The sequence below is a fragment of the Galeopterus variegatus genome, unplaced genomic scaffold, assembly GCF_000696425.1.
Source record: "Galeopterus variegatus unplaced genomic scaffold, G_variegatus-3.0.2 Scaffold3831, whole genome shotgun sequence".
NCBI classification, from domain to species: Eukaryota; Metazoa; Chordata; class Mammalia; order Dermoptera; family Cynocephalidae; genus Galeopterus; species Galeopterus variegatus.
In genome coordinates this window covers 95,256-111,517 of record NW_007729942.1, presented here as the reverse complement: position 1 = coordinate 111,517, position 16,262 = coordinate 95,256, and the positions used below count along the sequence as shown (strand labels likewise).

At 41.9% G+C, this 16,262-nt stretch overlaps 1 protein-coding gene across 1 annotated transcript in view; it reads right to left on the bottom strand.

Moving 5' to 3' along the window:
* The window catches only part of LARP4B (La ribonucleoprotein domain family, member 4B), a 70,530-nt gene extending 54,731 nt beyond the window's left edge, over positions 1-15,799 (bottom strand). The window contains exons 1-2 of the mRNA XM_008586107.1: positions 15,697-15,799; positions 14,480-14,539 (exon numbers count right to left, since the gene is read on the bottom strand). Of these exons, the coding sequence (XP_008584329.1) occupies positions 14,480-14,539; positions 15,697-15,777 (141 nt within the window). The 5' untranslated portion in view covers positions 15,778-15,799. The remainder of the gene's footprint in view (positions 1-14,479; positions 14,540-15,696) is intronic.
* Positions 15,800-16,262: the final 463 nt, after the last annotated feature.

Genomic DNA, 16,262 nt, shown 5'->3' with positions numbered 1-16,262 from the left:
AAAAAAAAAAAAAAAAAAAAAAAAAAAAAAAAAAAAAAAATGAAGATAACAAGAACGCTTCTGGACGAAACCAAAGCCAGCAATGATGACGACAATGATAACAGCATCAAATACTTCATGCAGCACCACATGCCACAGGATGTTAACACACAAATGTATGCATCTCACCTGACATCAATCCACACCCTCCACAACCACTGCAGTGGACACCATCAGCCCCAGCTAGAGACAGGAAAATCAAGCCCTGAAGTCCCAAGTGGCTCTTGGGCAGGCCAGTGCGACATCCTCCACGATGCCACAGAGCTCTCCATCGCCAGAAGAGACTCACTGCTCACGTCCATTGTGATGGTCAGTCAGTGTGGCAGCAAAGGAACAGGCTTGCAAACTCATCGCCCCATTTTTCACATGTAATCTTTGAGAAACTAACCTTTCTCCGTTTTCCCATCTGTAAAATGCAGCCAATACCAATGTCTGTTTCAAAGAGTTGCTGTACTTAGATCAGAACCCCAATATCACTTCAAAGTCCTTCTAACCTGACCCTGCCTACCTGTGACATCTCCACTGCTAAGACATCATTCTCCTGCTTCCTCCATCTCATCCAATAAACCGCCTGAGAAGCTCACCTGCCTCTGCTCACACAGCTTCTTTCTGAAGCCTCCGTCCCCCCACTTTCCCAGCCTTAAAGCCGTCTGTGCTAATAACAGCACAACACTGAAAGTGAACCTGGGTAGGTAACTTATGAAGAAAAGAGATTATTACTTAAAGTTCTTTAGGCCGGGAAGTCCAAGGCCAAGGGGGCACATCTGGTGAGGGCCTTCTTGATGCGTCACTTTATGGCAGAAGGTGGAGAAGTGTAAGAGAGCAAGAGGGCCCCTGCTCACTTTTACAACAGACCCACTCCCACGAAAACAACGTTGATCCATTCATGAGGGAAGAGCCTTCGTGACCCAGTCACCTCTTATTATGCCCGACTCCCAACACTAGCACTAGGTGCTCAGTTCTCAACACACAAACTTGGGGGGACACATTCAAACCACACCACCGTCCCTCCCCACTGTACCAAATCGCTCTCCCACCCCCATGCATTCCTCACTCCCGCACCTCCAGGAAAGCATCCCAAGAGCAGGTCTTAGCATTGTACCAGTGGACATCTCAAACCAGGGTCTGTGGTCCCCTAGGAATCTGCGGGCTCTCTACAAGGATTAGAAGATGGAAATACAAAATTTAAAGGATATACCCATGTTTGTGTATAAGTTTTAGAGTACAATGGCACCATGTGATGCTACTTAAACTGACCTAACCTACTGAGAAAAGAGCTGGACTTAAAACGTCTTAAATTTATTCATGCCCACCGAGGGCCAGGTGACATCAAGGAATGCCATGGAAACACACCCACAAACGCAGTGCAAAAACCATCCACATGGCATTCAGGAGTTTAGTTTGTGGTATACTCAAATTCTGTGGTTAACTAGTACTACAATTACTTGGTAAATAAGTTTTAGTTTCAGCAAAACATCACCTGACAGACTAAATGAATGTCATTAATTTGTATTTTATAGATTTGGGCAATAAAGTTTAATATGTGTATAAGAGTTACATGCATTAAGAGTTTACATGCATTAAGTAGTTCTACATTATCAGAAAGACAATTTTAATCAACAATGATGATCAGAAAACGTTCTCATTTAAAAGTTATTACAAGAGGTCAAGAGTAACAGTGAATAGGACCCTCTCAGCTTTCATCTAGCCACAGAAATATCAAGAAAATAAACTAGAAGCTTGTAACCCACTACTGTAGGAGCTTTGGACAACAATCAAAGGTTTAGGCAACCACGCAAACATCCAGTCAAGAAGAGGAATCTTCTGCATGGCGCAACATGGACTTGGTCCGGAGTGGCAGCAGATGGTTCCCAGTCCCACTCCTCAAACCAGAGGGAGCACAGCAGACCTCATCTGCAAGTTAGCGTGCACACCTGTCTCATGCTGGCTGGGGCTCCTGAGGACTGGCTTGCTCAGCTCTGCCTCAAATGATTCAGAAGGTAAATGGCAGAAGCAGTGGGCACTGCTCATAAAAGCTACAAGGGGGCTATAAACCCCCATACACCTGGAGCAAAAGACTGGGCGGAAGACATACGAGTGACTATGTAAAATGCAGAGAAGCTTGGGTGAAATTCTGGGAAACTGGGATATTTAAAAGCAGCCATGTGAATTTAGAAAGCCACATCCAGGCAAGGCGCATGCTCAAAAAGGTTCTAAGACCTTAGGTTTTCACCACAGGTCAGAGAGCAAGGTGAGCTAATTGCTGAAGATCTGCCCTTGACAGGGCCAGTCTGCACACACTGGGAAGTGGCAGTGCTCTCGTTTTGTCTGGTTTACTGTTTCAGTTCATGGTATTCAGGGAACTCTGTCAAAGTATTAGCTGAACACAGCTAAAGGAACAGAGACTTCAGTGAGCACACACAAGGAGACATCTTTGCAAAAACAGATTGGAAAAGTCTCAGAACTGGGGGCTACTGCAGCCTTCAACAACAGCCAACTCCAGCACACGCTGGAGAAGAGGAGAATCTGATTTCTAGAGTTACCACAGTATAACACCGAAATGCTCAATTTTCAAATTTAAAAAAATGACAAGGCATACAAAGAAAGGAAAGCATGGCTCCTTCAAAGGAACAAAATAAATGGACAGAAACCCTCCCTGAAATAGCACAGACATAACACTTAACAGACAAAAACTTTAAGACAACCACCTTAAACATGCCAAAGAACTAAGGAGATCACAAAGAACTACAGGAAGTCAGGAAAATGATATACAACCAAAATGAGAATGTCAACAAAGAGATAGAAATTATAAAAAGGAATCAAACAAATTCTAGAGCTGAAAAGTACAGTAACCGAAATGAAAAATTCACGAGAGGGATCAAGGTCAGATGTGAGCAAACAGGACAAAGAACCTGTGAACTTGAAAGTAGGACAATTGAAATTACAGTGTCTAAGAAGCAGAACGAAAATAACATAGAATGGAGCCTAATGGATCTGTGGGACATCATAAAATGGGTCAATAAATGCATTGTTGTAGATGAAGGAAGAGAAGAAAAGAGAAAGGGGAGAGAGAATATTTGAATAATGGCTAAAACTTCCTGAATTTGATGAGGTACATGAACCTACAAATCAAAGAGCTCAATGAACTACAAGCAGGATAAACCCAAAGACTCAAGTAGAGACACCTTATAATTAAACTGTTGAAAGACAAAGAGAGAGTCTTGAAAGGAGCAAGAGAGAAGCAACTCACCACATTCAAGAGATCCTTAACAAGATGATTGGCTGTTTCTCATCAAAAACTGTACAGGCCAGGAGGCAGTTAAATGATACATTTAAAGTGATGAAAGAAAAAACTGTCATTAGAATTTTAGATCTGGCAAAACTGTCCTCCAAAAATGAGGGAGAAACATACATTCCCAGATAAACAAAAGTTGAGGGAGTCTGTCACAACTAGACCTGCCTGGCAAGAAATGCTAAAAGGAGGCCTGCAGGCTAAAATAAAAAGACACTAGGCAGCAATTCAAACTTGTATAAAGAAAAATACATGAACAATTTTAAAAGCCACTATTATTGTAATTTGACTTATAGTGCCACTTTTTGCTTTCTACAGGATTTAAGAGACAAATGCACAGAAATAATTATAAATCTGTTACTGGGTGCATAATAATAAAGACGTAATATGTGTTATCAGTAACATAAAGGAGGGGAAGGACCTTTATAGGAGTAAAGTTTTTGTATGCTGTTAAAGTTGCTGACATCGAATTAATAGTTACAATCTTTGGATGCTATATGTAATCCCCACGGTAACCACGAGGACCTGCATACATGCTATAGCTTGCATGTTTGTCCACGTCAGGGCTCTGCCCCATGGATAGATTAATGCCATTATGATGGGAGAAGGCTACTTATTGTGAGGTTGCATTTGTTATAAAAGCAAGTTCGGCCAGTTTCCTCTCTGACTTGTGCTCTCACTTCTGCCTTCCGCCATGGGCTGACTCCTGCCAGATTCTAGCGCCATGCTCTTGGACTTTCCAGCTTAAACAAACTCCTATTGTTTATAAATTACGTGGTCTGTGGTATCCTGTTACAGCAATAGAAAACAGACCAAGACATCTACGTCTCAGATACATGAAGATAAGTTTTTAGAATGAATGACTAAATTATCAATCATGTAATCTCAATATAAATAAAATTTATTTTCAATTTAAGCACAGTACACCTTGCAAAGAAGTGTAAATGTGTTTCAATACAGTTCCTGTCTTTATGGGTCTTAAAACTCTCAAGATAAAACTTATACATTTGAAACATTTAAATAATAATACAGTATATAATTTCTTAATAAATTTTGATCAAATATCCATGTAGGAAGTAATACAGGTGACTAGGAAAGAGATAATTCAATCAAGACCGTAGCTATAGCTAAAAATGCTCTTGAAAGATGTAAAAACCTTCGTGATGGGCAGAAAATTATAGTGGAAAAACATATTAGCTGATTCTATTCTGAATGACAACTCAGATACCCTGAGCTGCATACACAATAGCTTTAATATTCTTTTTTCTGGGCCGGCCCGGTGGCGCACTCGGTAGAGTGCGGCGCTTGGGAGCGCGGCGGCCCTCCCGCCGAGGGTTCGGATCCCATATAGAGACCGGTCCACTCACTGGTTGAGCGCGGTGCGGGCGTGACACCGAGGGTTGCGATCCGGTTGCGGTACGGGCACGAAACTGAGGGTTGCGATCCCGTTACCGGTCACGAAAAAAGACAAAAAGGAAAAAAAAAATTCTTTTTCTATTTGATAAAAGTTAAAGGTGGAGAATCCCTAATCCAAAAATCCAAAATCCAAAACGTTTTGAGTGTCACGTGACACTCAAAGGAAATGCTCATTGGAGGATTTTGGATTTGGGGATTAGGGATGCCGAGCCAGCAATTATAATCCAAAATCCAAAAAAATCCAAAACCCGAAACACTTCTAGTCCCAAGCATTTTGGATATGGGATACTCAGCCTGCAGAATAAAGCACCTATTTGTTTACTTTCAAATTTATACCCCAGGCTCTAGCCTCTCTATTCAGATCCAGACTGGCTCTAACTGCCCATTCTACCACTCCCTTGGATTTCTACCAAGTGCATTTTCCTCCATTAACCTTTACTTCTCTAGTTTATTCCTACTCAAAATAAATAAAACCACCTCCCATTATCACTCACCCTGCCCCACACCCAGCCCACAAATTAGCAGGTCTGAATCCACCTCCAAAATAAATCTGAAACTTACCCACTCCTACTCTAAGCCACTGTCACTTCTTACCTTCTTTACTTAATAGTTTATTTGGGGTTTTTTTGCTTCCATTCTTGACCTGCTACAATCCACTCTCTTAATGCACTGTATAGTACAAGTGATGCTATTCCCCACCTAAAATCCTCCAGCTTTATTTACCCCAAGTGTTTCATTCACTGACAGAGAATGCAAATAGCTGTCAAATGGCTGATAAGATCTGGTTTTGTTGTTATTTTCCTCGTTTCTTTTTAAAAATTAAATAGCAGGTTCCAAAGAGGAAGTATTTCCTCTTGAGTTTGAACTCCTAGTTCTGCCACCTTTTACTTCAGAATCCTGAGGAAATTACTTAAGCCTCTTGTGCCTCAGTTTCCTCATTTGTAAAATGGAGTAGCAGTGCCTAGGGGTATTATTGGTATAGGGTTAAAAAGGGACGAATGAGTCAACAACATGTGTTAAGTGTTAGGATGGTGCAGGATACCTCATAAGGACCATGGAAGTTGGCTATGGTTATATTATTGTTTGTGGTTACTACTGTCTGTAATACACGCTTTCATTTAGGTGACATTTACTAAGCACCACCCCTGACAGGTAGACAAATGAACCCCCAGCTTTGATGAAGCTTGCATTCTATTCCAGGGAGACAGACACTGAAGTTAACCAATACCTAACAATGCTGGAAGGTGCTAAATGTTACTGGGTAAGGAGCCTGGGGAGGCCAGAGTGAGGAGGCTGATGCACATGTGCTCACTGAGAAACTGAGACTCGAATCAAGCCCTGCAGAAGGGATGAAGCCTCGCAGCCTCCTGAAAAGGGGTACACAAAACCAGTCAAGGCAGAGAGAGGCCTGTGGTTGGGTGTTTCAGGAAGGGTGAAGGAGCCCACTTGGGCTACCACAGAGCACTAGGGGAGAGCCAGTGGGTGACAGTGTCAGAATGGGGCAGGAGCCAGACTGCTGAGGGCCCACGGCCTGTCAGGAACAGGGTGACAGGCCCCAACTCAGCCTTCTCAAAGGGTCCTCTGGCCACTGTGATAGGAACGAAGGTTAAGAGACACCAGTAAGCAGATGATTGCAGCCCTCCAGATAAGAGGCATTTGCCTCAGGAGAACAAGAAGACCGTACAAACACACAGCCTGACCCTCTAAGAAACTGCGTTCAAGGCCTTAAGTTAACCCTTCTTTCGATTAGAATCTCTAAGGTATCTGATCAACAAGTTCCCTGATTGGAAGGTAAACAACTCATATTTTTACAATTTCTACAATCACGTGTCTTCATATTGGTGCCAAAACCTACATAGGGACTGTGGTAATGTTCTGTGTTTCAGGATCTTCTAGCATGTGTTTATTTTGCAAAAGTTCACTGAGCTGTATTTATAATCTGTGCACATTTCTGTACACACTGTACTTCAACACATGCATAAAAAGGCGGTGCCTGTGGAAGGATTCCAACACATCTGTCTTTTCCACCAGTACATCTGACTATTCCTCAGCACAATCATTTGCCTGGTAATGCCACACAAAGTTGATCTGTAAATCAACTCTATTGAACAAAATGCCTTAACAGAAATTAAACTAAATATACAATCCTAAAATGAAAAAGAGTTTGCATAAAACTATTTGTCATTTTCCAGATGATGCAAATAGCAAGCAGTAAAATTAGCAGTTTTTTTTTTTAAGGAATTACAGAATTTTCTAAGTTTACACAAACTGTTTTTACTGATTACTGTGTAAAGACTATCATTCAGATACATTTATCACAAGTTTCTATCTACAAGAGAAGTTTTGGCAACATGTAACACACTTAGACAAGAATAAAACTAAGAATAGTAAGCAAAACAGGGAATGAAGAATTACTTTATTATCAAATATGTCTCAGAACTAAAAAAATCAGGGGTGTGTGTTATGAAAAGTGTTTCTTCTGTCAATGACCAAAAATGATACAGATACCTCTTTAAACTTTGACGTGACTGTGACAAAATCCATCAAATTGAACAATTTCCTACATTAAAAAGGACCTGTTAGCTGCCTCACCAGGAGGATCTTCCAAGGGGAGGAAAAGATAGCATCTAGACAAAGAGCATCTTCAGTCCTGGAGCAGGTGCTCAGAAGTTACGAGGAGACCAAGGACCCTGCAACCTGTCAGGACCAACAGGAGCAGTACTGAGCTGTTCTGTAACTAAATCATTCTGAAGAAAAGGTAGTTTTAAGTTTTCTGACATATAAACAAATATATTTCCAAGATAAAAAAGAAAATGGATCAACATCCTAAGAAATGTCCTTAGATCGAGTAAGTTGTAAAAACCAGCCAAAAGGTTTAACCTCTGAGACAAAGAATGTGCTAAGAGCAGGCAGATGTTATCTGCATACAGAATTAATACAAAAGTTGGATGTTTTCATAGAAATCCAAGCTTTCTGATTGCTAGCCTACCCTTATTCAAGATGTGGACCTGTAGAATTAATTTGAATTGCTAGTTAGTAAATTCATTCAGAAGCTACATTATCAAATAGCAAACTTTTTTTTTTTTTTGTCTTTTTGTCTTTTTTCGTGACCGGCAACGGATCGCAACCCTCAGTGTCGCGCCCGGACCGGACCGGGACCGGCTACGGGATCGCAACCCTCGGTGTTGCCCCCGCTCCTCGCTCAGCCAGTGAGTGGCCGGTCTGTATGTGGGATCCGAACCCTCGGCGGGAGCGCCGCCACGCTTCCCAAGCGGCACACTACAGCAGTGCGCCACCGGGCCGGCCCCTAAACTTTTTAAAAAATTTGGTAAATAAATGAAAAGACTAAAGTTTTCTGATATCACTATCTGAAAAGGAGTTTTAACAAATTATTCTGATATAGATGATGTTTTACTAAACTATCTACAAAGAGCTTAGTACGCAGGAGAGTTAGATTCCAATTTAAGTTAGCCAGTTTTGCATTATGATGAGAAAAGACTAAAGACTTGGCAAGACTTGGTCTCTTTCTTCCCAGGAGGTGACTTAACATAAACACTTCAACCTAATACTTCTTGTCCTTTACCCAACACTACACACTGATACTCCTCTCTCAGACCTGCTGTTTTTTTTTTTTTCCTTTTTGTCTTTTTTCATGTCCGGCAACGGACCGCAACCCTCAGTGTCGCGCCCGTACCGGACCGGGACCGGCAACGGGATCGCAACCCTCGGCACTGCGCCCGCCCCTTGCTCAGCCAGTGAGCAGGAACTGGTCTGTATGTGGGATCCGAACCCTCGGCGGGAGCGCCACCGCGCTCCCAAGCGGTGCACTATAGCAGTGCGCCACCGGGCCGGCCCAGACCTGCTGTTTATGGTAAAATGCAGCAGGATCATGAGAGCAGAAATGATTCTGAGGCCACTGGAGTTACTCCAAAGGAGAACCAGACAACTTGACTATTGCATGTGCAGGCTCAGCAGCAGGGTGTAGAATTTGGAGTCCATGTGGGCTTCGGCGGGTCACAAAACTCCAGGAGTGACTTTTGCTGCAGATGGAATCTGTGGTACTAACAGGTAAGGTGAAAAGCCTCTGAGCACAAGCCCATTATGAGATCTTTCTCCCTCTCAGGAGAGACCTCCACAGCAGCCCTGCCTGAATGCAAATCCCACAGAGCCCTATGTCTCCACCCCCGCCCCTAGCTCTTACCATCCATCTTCCTACCTTAAAGCCAAGACCCTGGGGGAAATGCCTGCATCTACACTGTATCTGCACTTCCCATCTCTCAGCACCCTGAAATCTGGCTTTCCCTCCTACAAGGCCATGCTGACCACTCACCTTGTACCAAGTCCACCCAATCAGTCTATTTTGCTTCACTCAACTTGAGCTGGCCACTCTCTCTCTCCACCTCCACTCAACACTGCCTTCTGGTTTTCTTCCCATCTCTAACCACTCCTCTTTCTGGTTTCTTTCCAGTTCCTCAAATACTGGTGGACTCCAGAGTTTCATCATTGTTCCTGTAACTCAGGGAAACAATGCAAATTTAGGGCCGGCCTGGTGGCGCACTGCTACAGTGCGCCGCTTGGGAGCGCGGCGGCACTCCCGCCGAGGGTTCAGATCCCACATACAGACCGGTTCCCGCTCACTGGCTGAGCGAGGTGCGGGCGCAACACTGAGGGTTGCGATCCGTTGCCGGACACGAAAAAAGACAAAAAGGAAAAAAAAATGCAAATTTAGTATCGTAACCTTAACTATTAGTACAGTATGCTACAAAACCAGTAGAGACCTTTATTACGTCAAGGTTCAAACATCCGAAGTGACCCTCCTTTCCTAGGGACAAAATGAGGAGTGTTCTTCTGCAGACTTAACCTCATCTCAATGCCTCCTACACCTCCATGTCTGTGCTCAGCCTGTACCTAAGGTGCACACAACGTTGATGATACAACTAGTATGTTGTGTGAGGGCTACTTGTAGACACGTCTGTATCCTGTGCTCCAGAGAGTGTCTCATCCGTCTTTATCACCCACGCTTAGCTTGCTGAACAAATGAATACTTACTTGCCTTTGATTAAGTGCTGCTTGCCTGCTAGACACAAAACACCCAGAAGGACTATAGGAGTGAATATGGCACAGGAAAAGACAAATCTGCAGAAAGACAAAGTGCATGTGTGATTGCCCAGGGCTAGGGAAGAACAGGGATTAACTGTAAATGGGCTCAGAGGGAGTTGGTGGGAGGTCTTAACTAGGTAATGGAAATGTTCTAAAACTACACTGCAGTGATAGTTACACAACTCAGTAAATCATTCAACTGTATACTTTAAATGTGTGAGTTTTACAGAATGTAAGTTATTCTTCAATAAAGTTATTTTTAAAAAATGAACAGGGGATTTCCGGTCAAGACGGAGGAACAGACGGTCCCCAGTGTCACTCTCTCTCACAAATCAACTAATTTACAACTATTAAAAAGCAATGACAGCCAAGCTGGGGCCGCTAGAGCTCAGGGGAAGAGGAGGAGAGACCTACGGAGTGCATGAAGGCCAGAGGAAGCCACAATGAGAGAAAGAAAAAAACCTCTCTGACCATTTCAAGCCCTGGCCACTTCTAGGCTGGAGCTGCTGAGCGCATGGAACAGGAGCCAGCAAAAGCCACAGCTGTGCCCTTCTGATGAAGTTGCATGGAGGCAGCAGGGGAGAAGAGGTCCTTGGTGGCCCCCAGACCAGCAGTACCACTAACAGGTTTCCCGTGGACCCACACAGGAATGAGGAGCCACAAAAACTGAAAAAAGGTGCCACTCAGAGGCTGGTGAGTCACCGCAAGGGACTGGCGTACAGCCTGTCCTATGGGAAGTGTTTGCAGCACAGGCAGTGGGGGAGACAGGCCCACCAGGAGAACACTGGGACACAGCAAGGACAGCTGATCTGTCCCCCAATCAGTGTAGGACCACTCAGAGGAGACTGGTCAGAATAGAATTGCACTGGATCCAGTTTGACGAAAAGACTCAGGCCAAGACCAGTGTTTCTACACAACCCAGGTGCACTGGATGTCACTAAACCCGGAAGTCAACCATTAAAAAAACCTGAGCTGCACAAAAAGCCTTCCCCAGGGAATCAACGGCAAAGCAGCAATTTAGCTCAACCACAGAGCTCAAGCACTGGTCCCCACAGGAAGTTTCCCCACTTTAGAAATAAGCAAAGGACAACAAATTAGTTCTAGTGCAGAGTTTAAGTGGTGGGAACAGCAAATAATCCAACAAAGAACTGAAGGAAAAAACAGAGTGCCCACAACCAGAGACAAAGTTTGATATTTACTAGTAAAGGTCTCATTTCACCAAAGAACACCTATAACACCTAGAAAGATTGGAAGTCCCCTGGGAATAGCATCACTTGTACTATACAGTGCATTAAGAGAGTGGATTGTAGCAGGTCAAGAATGGAAGCAAAAGAAGAGGATGTCTCTCTCCACAAAGAAGAGGATGTCTCTCTCCACAAAGAAAAGAGGATGTCTCTCTCCACAAAGCTCATTCCAGAGTGACAGAAGCATCTGCTCTACAATAATATTGGGGGACCTGAACACACCAGAAAGGGGGGATAACCAGGCACACTGCAAGTGCCACGGGGCCCACCCAGGGTCCTGAGGGATGGAGTGGAGACCAGATCCCCCTCTCAAAACAGGGCACACCACCATCGCCACCACCAACTAAGTAAGGAGCATACCAAAAACATCACCTCCATGTGGTTGGCCCACCACAGGCACAATAACCACACCTCCCGCAAAAGCAGCTAGACACCACAACCACTGTGCAGATGGTCTGCCAACCACTGTAGTGCACTGACACAAGGAGAGTCACCAGCAGAGATAAAGAAAAGAGGATGTCTCTCTCCACAAAGCTCATTCCAGAGTGACAGAAGCATCTGCTCTACAATAATATTGGGGGACCTGAACACACCTCTCAGCATTGGACAGATTATCTAGGCAACAAATCAATAGAGTAACCATTACTCTTTTATAAGAAGAGAAGAAATCTAGGGTAATTAGAAGGGGAAGGGGGGAGGAAGAGGGGGATGGAGAGAGATTGGACAAGGGGCATAAAGAATAAGTATGATTTGTAACAATATATATGCTAGTAATATTGATTTGGTTAACATATGTCAACGGTGAACCCCCAAAATATGTATAATCAATTATGATTCAATAAAAATTTTTTAAAAAAAGAAAGAAAAAGAACAGAACACAGACCCTGATGTTTACACTTTAGTGGAGAAAACATGTACACAAACTTGAATAGTGCTGACAATCAAGTCACTCATTCTAATACCCTGTTCTTACACTCAATAGGTAAATCATATTCTTACAATAAAGATCACTTTTTTGTGCTCATTAGTTAGCTAGGCTTGTAAATAGTTACCAGCTTAATAAGTTTTTGTGGGGGAAGCTGTACAATATATATGACTAATATTACCAATGGATAAATGCAAACCTGCTCCTGAATTATTCATATATTTACTTGGGCATATCTATTGCAATTCTCCTATTTACACTGCATCCAGCTTTGGTGGAAAGACTAAACCTTAAAGAGACTGGTTCCTCAAGTCAGACTGCTAAGTATATTCACTTAACAATCATAAAAACTGTAGGCTATTGGGCATCAATACGTAGTCACTAAAACCCACTCATGTCTCCTGGAAACCTATAAAGCACATAACTGTCCACCCACTTAGGTGTGCTATGAATAATGCCAGTTAGAAAAACATTCAGAGAAACGCCATTCACGCTAGCAGAAAAACGATGAATAATGTAAATGTCCCTAAAAATCAAATGGCTAAAGAAATGGCCTACCAACATAAAGAAAATACGACATGGCAAGTAAAAGGGGACAGTACATGGGGACACAGAGATGAAACCTTGCTTAGTATGAAAAAGTGAGGTGAAATTGTACATACTGATTACAACTATATTAAAATGCTGGACTCTAACAACACTTTTATTTTCTGTAAAGATGCTTAAGACTGTTATGTTTTAAAGAACACGCGCATTGTAAGCCATGATGGTCTCTCAGGTACCTTCTAGCCTTAGTACTTCAGGATCCTATGAACACTGAAGTGTGCAATACCCTGTGGAGCCGATGACATACATGTTACAACCGACCACTGCCAGAGACGTGCCTGCCCCATCCACCAGGGCTCCTGAGCAGCAGGGCCACAACTGGGCTGTGGCGCACAGGCCATACTGTATTGTCGTAGGAACTCAACTCTTTCAAAGGCCATAGACAGTGTGTGTAGGCAGCATTTGTTGCTAACTATGTCTCCACAGAAATGAAATATTGAATTCTGGCTCAAGGGTTGCAGTTCTTTACTGGACAGGCCTCATCTCAATTCTCACCACAAAGCAATTAAAGCAAGCAAGCAACCAAAGAATGCAAAACCTAGCTCTATGCCACGCAAGAGGTTTTAAAAGATGTTTGATTATTATGCTGAATGCAAATCAAACATGGGGAGGATAGGAACTTGTTAAAACAAACCAACAAATAACCCTTGAAGATTTCTATATGCAAGGGATGCCTAATTTACTTTGTAAAAAATTACTTTGTAATTTCTAATTTCCTTCTTAGACTACCAAAGGTCTTACATTTGGATTTTATTTTATTTATTTATTTTTTTTGTCTTTTTCCGTGTCCGGCAACGGATTGCAACCCTCAGTGTCGCCCCCGTACCGGACCGGGGACCGGCAATGGGATCGCAACCCTCGGTGTTGCTCCCGCACCTCGCTCAGCCAGTGAGCGGGCACCGGTCCACATGTGGGATCCGAACCCTCGGGCGGGAGCGCCGCCGCGCTTCCCAAGCGGCGCACTATCCAGTGCGCCACCGGGCTGGCCCCTTACATTTGGATTTTAAAATGACGTTAAAATATTATAAAACTCATTTAAAAATCAACGTAAAACCAGACACACCAAAAATTATTATAAGTAATAAATAATGAAATATAATAGTTTGGGGGGGTGTCTTAATTTTTTTAAATTCTAACTTATTAAAAGTACATTATCAATCCAACCCCTCCTTTAATTTCTTTTTTTTTTTTTTCTTGGTGGCTTGCTAGTATGGTAATCAAAACCTTGGTCTTATTGCTCTAAACAACTTGAGTTAACTGGCCAGCCCTAACCCTTCCTTTAATTTCTACATGAACTGCTTATAATTGAGAGAATAAATGAGGTTTATTATAGATTTTGTAAGATTTGCATGATACTTAGAAGTGTATCAAACTGATTCTGGAGTCGCTCCAAGTGCACTTTATATACGCATATACAAATGGTGAAAAGGGGGATTTAAAAACCAATGGATTTCTATTTCCTTATGCTTTTATTAATCACAGCTAAAATGTGAAACAATTTTCTTAATAAAACTTAATATTCACTTCTGTGCTTTAAAGAACACAGGCTATTAAAATGTAAAACTACTCATATACATATGATAGATTATCAGCAAACCATTAAAAACACTGTGATGAGTATTTGAAAATAAATCAATGCATTTGGCACACAGTTCTGTGGAACTATACACACAATATACGCATATTAGCACAGAAGCCAGGAAAGAACACACAGTAGTAACAATACTATACTGGGTCCCTTACCACCTTTTTGAGAAACATCTACATTTTCTAACCTTTTTTTTAATACAGTAAACATTAGTCATAAAGAAATATCTGTGATTAAAAAATCTGCGATTAATCTTGGAATTGAATTACCTGACTCAAAGCTGGGATGGAAGTTGTCTGAGAAGTGGTTTGAGATATAGGACCATTCATCTGTCAAATTGAAAACATCAAAGACACCATCACTACAATGTAATAAGATATTTTCAAACCACAGTAATTAAGCAAAACCAAATCCGCTGAGAAATGCACATTTTTTCATGACAAAGGAATTGACAAATTCATAACATATTCAGTATAATACAGGAACCTTAAAATTTTAAATTTTGAAATTTTTACTGAACATAAGTAAAATTCTTTGTAGTTTCAATGGAAAATTAAGAAAAGCTGCTTTTCCCAAAACCACTTAGAAACTTAAATATTATTGCCTGACAGGATAAAAGTTTAAAATGAATGAATGCATACAAAACTAAAAATTTATACTAAAATCATAACTGAACTCTTTAAATACACCCTACTATGATGGCTATAATGTTTTTAAAGTACATATGTCACTGCATTGTCCTGATTTGAAATGCAAAGCTTCAAGTATCTAGAGCTATAACCACCTTTTGTCTCTGCTGTCACCTTGTGCTTACAGTTTCCTCTATAAAGCCAACCATATATCTTTTCCAGGCTGACTTGGGGTTCAGGGCATGGTTCCCCAAATAAGGCACCTTGGCATTTGAGGAAACAGCAGAATTAGGCCATAGAAACAAGAAACAATTCCCCATGCCCTGTGGGCCATAAAACCTAATTGACCTTACCCTGAAAATAGGTCACAAGACCCTCATCCAGAGGGGCCCTGCTCTATTCCCAGAGGAAAGGAATGTCACTCAGTGATGCCCAGAAAAATATGAATAAACTAGGCTTGCTAAGTTCTCCCCAGTTTGTTACCGTTAGATCACACCCGTTGTCAAATCATGCTTCTCCACAACTATCTACTTCTGTATCAAATTTGGCATAAAATACACGGATTTCCCTGTTTCTCTGGGTCTTCATTTCTGAAGCTCCCTTGTCACGTAAAACTTACTATTAAATAAATGTGTACGCTCTTCTCTTGTTAACCTGTCTTCTGTTCTAGGGGTCTTGGCTATGAGCTACAGATGGGTGAGAAATCTTTTCTTCCCTACAAGACTGTAACATCCATATGTGGATCCTTAGATATCCTAGTGTTACTGTTGTGATTTCCTTATTAAGTCCAACACAGAGGCCTTTCTCAGAAAGAGAAGAGATACAGATCCCCGAGCCTTCCTTCCAATGGCACCCACCAGATGAGAGCTGTCCTTGCTTTCCTGGACGCGCTGCGCCTGCGGTTCAGCCACAACTTTAGCGTCCTGATCAGAAGTCATGAGCTCCACTGGGAGAAGTTTAATGCTAACCTCGGGATGCTGTAAAATGGCAAAGACAGTAAACAGGTCATTTGAAGGGCAAAGTATGATTGATTCTTAAAATGAAACTACTAAGAGGTCTTAAAATCCTCAAGTTTTCCAGGACATGTGTATCCCCCTAGATTCTAAGCAGTTTTAAAGAAATCTACCCATAATGTACACTTTACTCACCATGAATACTTGTTTTTTTAATAAGTTTCATCTTCACACCAATTTGGTGGTGATGATAATATTGGAAAACTCAGAAACCATGTGCTAACACAGACAAATCACTCATGCTTTTTAAAAAAACAGAAAATTAAGCGACTTATATCCAAGATATATACAACTCAATAGCAAAAACAAACAAAAAACCCCCAAATAACCTGATTAAAAAATGGCCATAGGACATGAATAGACATTTTTCCAAAGAAGATATAAAAATGACCAACAGACATATGAAAAGA